The sequence below is a fragment of the Sprattus sprattus genome (assembly GCF_963457725.1).
Source record: "Sprattus sprattus genome assembly, chromosome: 15".
Taxonomy (NCBI): Eukaryota; Metazoa; Chordata; class Actinopteri; order Clupeiformes; family Clupeidae; genus Sprattus; species Sprattus sprattus.
The window spans coordinates 10,019,783-10,027,282 of record NC_137913.1 but is presented as its reverse complement, the minus strand read 5'-3'; the positions used below and the strand labels follow the sequence as shown (position 1 = coordinate 10,027,282).

Genomic DNA, 7,500 nt, shown 5'->3' with positions numbered 1-7,500 from the left:
GTACGCAAGCAAATTTAGAATATGCCAGCAGGCATTTATTCAACTGTCAGTGAAGACAGATCTCTTTTATCAGCGGCGCTTCTTACACCTCTGGAGCTTAACATGCAGTGTCTCCTCGTCAGAAGTAGAGGCTGTTTAGCGCGGAGCCCGCGCGCATCAGTCGGGCTCTATACGTGTGCCATGTTCTTTTCTGCCGCAGCAGCATTAAAGATGTCCATACCGTCACATACACACGCACGCACACACACACACACACACACACATTTAAGATGTCCATCTCATTACACTCTCACACTCACACACACACACACACACACACACACACACACATTAAAGATGTCCATCTCATTACACACTCTCACACTCACACACACACACACACACACACACACACGTTAAAGATGTCCATCTCATACATTCGCATTGACTGGTGCTCATCCATTATTTCAGGGAGGGCTGTAATTGGAGCAAAACAAGCAATTGTGGACCTTCATTATTTTTACCATCAACAATCTAGCCTCACGCTGTCTGTGCATAATTATTCTACCTCTTAACCTATTTTTTGTATTTTATTGCTGTCAATTTTCTGGTCTGATTTTGTTTCATTTTGAAGTCTTCAAAGTGAGTCTATATGTTCCAAACGATTGCTTTTATGCCCCACAAATGATTGTATGAAGCACTTTGAGTTGTGTGTGAGAGGTGCTAAATAACCCCGGACTTCTGCCGAGCTTTGAAGTAGTTCATGACGAGCAGCGAACGAAGGGCCGCTGAGGAGGCGTCTTCTTTACGCTCTGGAGCGCACACACACACACTCTCTCTCTCTTTCACACACTCACACACACACACACACACACACACACACACACACCTCATATCCGTGGGCCTGTGAGATTCCCACTGGTGTACTGAGCCCAAATGAAACGTCTGGCTGCCGATTAACCTGCACTGATGAGAGTGTGCAGTAGTGTGTGTCTGTGTTTGTGTGTGTGTGAGAGAGTCTGCATATGTCTGTGAGTGTGTGTGTGTGTGTGTGTGAGTGAGTCTGCATATGTCCGTGGGTGTGTGTGTGTGAGAGTCTGCATATGTCTGTGAGTGTGTGTGTGTCTGTGTGTGTTTGTGTGTGTGTGTGTGTGTGTGTGTGTGTGTGTGTGTGTGAGTCTGCATACATATCTGTGAGTGTGTGTGTGAGTCTGCATACTATGTCTGTGAGTGTGTGTGTGTGTGTGAGTGTTGGAATGTGTAAGTCTGTATAACTGTAAGTGTCTGTATGTGTGTATATAAGTATGTGAGTCTATGTAAGTATGTGTGAGTGTGTGTGTATGTGTATGAGTGTGTGAAGCTCTGTAAGCATGTGTGTGGTTGTCTGTGTAAGTGTATGTGCGTGTGTGTGTGTGTGTGTGTGTGTGCGTGCGTGTGTGTGTGTGTGTGTGTGATGAGAAGTAAAGCCCCTCTGTCCATCACACTGTTGTAATTATGGCATTAGGCCTCTGGAGGTTGAGGAGCTAACACACACACACACACACACACAGACGCACACACACACACAGACGCATACACACACACACACACACACACACACACACACACACACAAACACTCACCTATCTTTAACTTCAGCTGTTTCATAATTAATTCTCTTTACTATATATTTTATGCACGTGACGACTCCTACCATTCTTCAGTCTTTGTTTCTTCCTTCTTCTTTTGAGTTCCATCCACGTTTAATTCATTCACGTGTGTTTATTTGCTCCATAAGCTGTTGTCTATCTATTGGGGGTTTTCCATTGGCTCTTTTGGCTCCGCCGAGCCGGGCTGTGCTGAGCTAATTTGCATATCCATTACGGTGCCAAACTGCACCGCGCCTCCCTCATTTTGGACCCGCTCCTGAGCAGGACCACACTGTGCCGGGTCTGCCGCCAAACGCGCCGACTGATGTTGAGGAGACATCAAAGATCTCTTTTGTGATGGGCTCAGTCATCATTCAGTGTGTCTGTATTTTTATATATCAGGGCATGTATGAAGCAGATCCAGTTAAAAGTTTAGTCGGCAGTTGAGTTTGAATAGTAACTATAGCAACGAGGGTAAACTGCCCATCTACATTTCTACTACAGTGAGTGTGTTTAGGCAAGTAAAATAAATGTATTCTCTCATTGTGACAAGTGGTTTAAACTTGTATAACGTCCATTGTTAAATAACATTGTTATCTTGAGAACTAGGAGGTTGGTTTATTTTTACACTAAACCAATAAATACCAATACATACCTAAATACATGCCTTAATAAATACCAATACATACCTAAATACATAGCAAAAAATACCAATACTAACTACTTAGGCTACTGGCCGAGAGTGAGGTCATGCAGGTATATATCAGACAGAGGCCGTAACGTATCGACCGAGCGTAGCGAGATTGATGCGGGGGGGGGGCCGAAGTCTGATATACCTGCATGACCGAACGGTCGAGGTTAGTAAGTTGTTTATTATATGGCATTTAAGCTCTTTTCATTTAGAAAATAAATGGTAATTGTAAATAGAAAACATGTCGCTTTGTTCAGCTCTCAAGTCTTCTCACGACACAGTGTTTCAGGTGTTGCCTAGCAAACAATGACTTGCTAACTTCAAGTTACAATGATCAATAGAAAACGGGCAACAGGGCTCAGCTTAAATGGCTTTAATTTACAGTTAAACACAAGGTTTTCAAACTATAGTTGTCAAGTCTTCATCATCACTTTCAATATCACATTTTCGTTGCTTCTGAAGTCCTATAAAGTATTACCCGATATCAAAATGTTCGCGAATTCCTGAGTCTTTATTCTTCAACTGTCATGTTACCACGACATTCAACTGTTTCCTGTTGTCACATAATTTCATATTAGGAGTCCTGATTCTATCAATACATGCTCATGGCTGTTGCTATATCGCTAATTTTTAAGGATGTAATGTTAGTACTTGGTAGTTGGTACATGGTATCACTCATTTTTAAGATTGAGGGGTGTGTAATAAGAATACTTATCAGACTGCAGACCGGCTAGAACGTCAATGCGCGGCTGGCATGACTACCCAATAGCCAATCAGAATGCTCGTACTGTCGTTGCCATATAATAAATACCTATACATACCTAAACACATACCAATACATACCAATAAATACCAATACATACCTATACATACCTAAACACATACAAATACATACCAATAAATACCTAAATACATGTATGGCAACTGGGGTATAAACGGAAGAAACTAATGTTGCGCTTTGCGTCATGGAGTTCTTGGCTCATTGAATACTATCGCATGTTGGACCACCTCAGCAGCCTTTACCCCTTATTTAAAGACACACCCGAGTTACGCGAGTAAACACTTGTGTATGAAAATGCACATCGATGGTGTGTTTGGTCAACACACTAAGCTGAGCGAAGCCGCGCAGAGTGATGACAATCATCTGGAAAAACGGCGCGAGTCGCAATCTTGGTCTGACCCTTCAAAATATAATTTACATTTGCAAGGCTTCACCTCTCGTCCTCCATTTCCATTTTAACAATTAAATTTACCTCTTCCAGGAATGACTAGAGAGCCGCTCTCCGCCTGTGGTTCTTCTTGTGTTTATCTCCCGCTTTGCCTCCAGTGTGTGTTGGCTGGACAGGGCAGGGCAGAGCAGGGCAGCACATCACACACCACACACACACACACACACACACACACACACACACACACACACACACACACACACACACACACACACACACACACACACACACACACACCAACACACACACACACACACACACACCAACACACACACACACACACACACACCAACACACACACACACACACACACACACACACACACACACTGAGACCGTCTGAGAGCACTCATGAGCACGGCCTGACCTCAATATAGCGCCTGCTTGGAGAGCGTCTGCGTGCGGATATCCAGGTCACTCCAATGAATATTTCATGCAATTGGAAGCCTGCGCATTCCAGTGGAACTAAAAGGGGGGCTTGGATTTTCCCTTCACTCATTTGGTTATGAAGATTGTAATTTGAAGTCATCATTTCCATACTAACCTGCTTTTACTCAGGGGGGGCACCTGAAACCTCCCTCTGCACCATCACCATCACCGACACCGTCGCTAAGGCGGATGAGTCCGAGCCACCTCCTGCCCAGGGTACCACGCCACGGTCCATCTCATACGTGTGTGTGTGTGTCTGTGTGCGTAAGTGTGTGTGTGAGTGTGGGTAAGTGTGTGTGTGTGACAGAGAGAGAGAGAGAAATAGGGAGATTGTGTACATGCAGGTGTGTGTGACAGAGAGAGAGAGAGGGAGATAAAGAGGGAATGTGTGTGTGTGTGTAAGAGAGAGAGAGAACGAGACAGTGTGTGTGTGTTTCAGAGAGAGAGAGAGAGAGTGTGTGTATTTGGGTGTGAGTGTGTGTGCATGTGAGAAAGAGAGTGTTTTTGGATGTGTGTGTCTGTCTGTGTGTGTGTGAGAGTAGTTGTGTGTGGGTGTGAGTGTGTGTGTTTGTGTGTAAGAAAGAGTAGTATGTGTGTGCTTGTGTGTGTGTGTGTGTGTGTGTGTGTGTGTGTGTGTGTGTGTGTGTGTGTGTGTTTGCCAGCGCAGAGCGCTGCATATTTTTCTCCTAAGGTGCGCGTGTGACAGTAATGCGATAGACAGGAAGAGACTGTGGAGGCCATCTCCAGCTCTTTTACCGTCTTCTGATTACGCCCCATCATCATCACTCACACACTTGCGCTCCCTCAGCCTCCGCTACCCCCCGGCCCTCTCGCCACACCTCCACTGGGATCAGTCCTCACACAAGGCACAGCTTCCTCTGACAGAGGCAGACCCTGGAGGAGAGCCGGACCTGGGTCCAGTCCTGGGTTTAATGATAGTCCATGGGTCCTGGGTCCTGGGTCCAGTCCGGGGTTTAATGATAGTCCATGGGTCCTGGGTCCTGGGTCCAGTCCGGGGTTTAATGATATTCCATGGGTCCTGGGTCCTGGGTCCAGTCCGGGGTTTAATGATAGTCCATTGGTCCTGGGTCCAGTACGGGGTTTAATGATAGTCCATGGGTCCTGGGTCCAGTCCGGGGTTTAATGATAGTCCATGGGTCCTGGGTCCAGTCCGGGGTTTAATGATAGTCCATGGGTCCTGGGTCCAGTCCGGGGTTTAATGATAGTCCATGGGTCCTGGGTCCAGTCCGGGGTTCAAAGAAGCCCATGTATACTACACAGGATGTTAGCTGGGGATATGCTGCACATGTATGAGCCCACTGGTACATTTCTTGATTGGTATAAACTAGTGGTAAGCAGAACCATGGAGCTTTGTAAAGTAAGCGATAATGTATAGTCCGCCGGTCATTATCGGAAATAATGAATCCCAGACGAACAGGCTCCCCATGCGCAATAAGGACGATACATTATCCCGCTTAATAAATGGTTACCTGCCAAAGCGATAAAAGACATTCTTCCAAACTAAAATGGCTTCCACAATTCTTCACACATATGGAATATGAAGTTCCAGGCAACGTATACAAAGTGTGTTACTGTAACAACACGTATTTCAATTTACTTATTGCTTTTGTTAGTTTGTCAATTAACCACAGCTATGCAACATAAAGAACCTTGATTAGCCAAGCAATAACTGCGTTGTTCTTTGCCAAAGACAAGTTAGTTTAGGCATGTTAGTTAAAAAGGGTCGTCAGATTGTATAGCTTTGTTGCGTCTGGCCCTCATAGAGGCATGCCTGTGGTGTGTGTTTCTGCTCAGTCCACTCAGAAGTGTGTGTGTGTGTGTTGCTGCCTCCACTGTCTGGTTGTCTTTGTGACAATAACAATAAAGTACTTTGAACTTTTGCAGGTGCTGTGGTGTGTGTTGCTGTCGGTTTGGATGCTTACTGTGTGGTTCTCTTTCACAGGTGCAAGTGTAACCTCCATGCTGACCAGTGCATCACCCGCGACGGGACGCTGCAGTGCGACTGTGAGCACAACACCACGGGCCAGGACTGCGCACGCTGTGAGAAGGGCTACAAGGCCAAGTCCTGGAAACCTGGCTCCTATCTGCCCACGCCCAACGGCTCACCAAACACCTGTGAGTAGAGAACGTCACACAATACACCCCCAACATCCCAACACCAATGAGTAGAGAAGAACACAACCTGACCCCCCCAAAAGGCGCCTAATGAGTACCCCCCCCCCCCTCCCCCCAACACACACACACCCTGAATTCCTATGAGTACAGAGCCTCCCATCTCAAAACCCCCTAAGACACACCCAACACCTGCAACTACGGCCCACCCCCCCCTCCACATACACACTGCACACACACAACCTCACAGACACACACACACACAAACCCACTGCACACGAACAACCTCACAAACCAGTGAGAGCAGACCCTCATCATGAAGTAGCCATGTGTCACAGTCGCCCAGAGATGGTGAGAAGGAGCTAACACACTTCAGAGAGGTGCTACACTGGGACCCAGCTAGTGGAGCTTTTCAAATACATACATCTACAACACTGCAGACATATAATCTTGTTTTGGACCAAATGTTATCACAGCCTCCTGCTTAGTGAGTGTGGCATCACTTATTCAGGAAAAGGGGTAATGGCCCGTGTGTAAGATGGCAGATTATAATAGCACCCTAGAGACAGGGCTCCCCCACTTCAACTGAAGCCAGTCCTGCTCCTGCTCCTGCTCCTGCTCCTGCTCCTGCTCCTGCTCCTGCTCCTGCTCCTGCTCCTGCTCCTGCTCCTGCCCCTGCCTCTGCCCCTGCCCCTGCCCCTCCTGCTCCTGCTCCTGCTCCTGCTCCTGCTCCTGCTCCAGGCCCTACTGCTGCTCCTGCTCCTTCTTCTCCTGTTCCTTCTCCTTTTCCTGCACCTGTTCCTCCTCCTCCTCTTCCTCCTGCTTCTCCTCCTCTTCTTCCTGCTCCTATTCCTGCTCCTACTGCTCCTCCTCCTCCTCCTCCTCTTTCTCCTGCTCTTGCTCCTGATCTTGCTCTTGCTCCTGCTCCTGCTCCTGCTCCTGCTCCTGCTCCTGCTCCTGCTCCTGCTCTTGCTCCGTGGAGCCAACCACAGAAAACGGCTGAGCTACAGCAAATCAGGGCCACATGAGGGCCACATCAGGGCCACATCAGGGCCAGATCTAATCCGGAGCTGCAGTTGTGAATCTGGGGCATCCACCCACACACAGGACTGCGTCAGCTCTCCAACAGGGCAGGGGCGGAGAGGAGGGGCGGGGGTTGGTGTGTGTGTGTTGGGTGGGGTGGGGAGTCAGACATGGCAGAGGAAGAGGGGTAGACCTGTCAACACACTCAACCCAAAGAGACACACTGGCTGGAAGAGACACGTACATCAATGCATAAATGCATGCAGTACACAGCTCTCTGTCGTCCTTAGCCTATCCTGCCGCAGAACTCTGTGTGTGTGAGTGTGTGTGTGTGTGTGTGTGTGTGTGTGTGTACCAACAGACTACTGATCCAGGCTGGGCTGCCTTTT

General features: G+C 47.5%; 1 protein-coding gene across 1 annotated transcript in view; it reads left to right on the top strand.

Annotated features, from left to right (window-relative positions):
• Nucleotides 1–7,500, top strand: part of ntng2a (netrin g2a) — a gene marked incomplete at both ends in the record, with an annotated part of 77,625 nt that overhangs the window by 42,912 nt on the left and 27,213 nt on the right. The window contains one exon of the mRNA XM_080852565.1: nucleotides 5,919–6,091. Coding sequence (XP_080708691.1) covers nucleotides 5,919–6,091 — 173 coding nt within the window. The remainder of the gene's footprint in view (nucleotides 1–5,918; nucleotides 6,092–7,500) is intronic.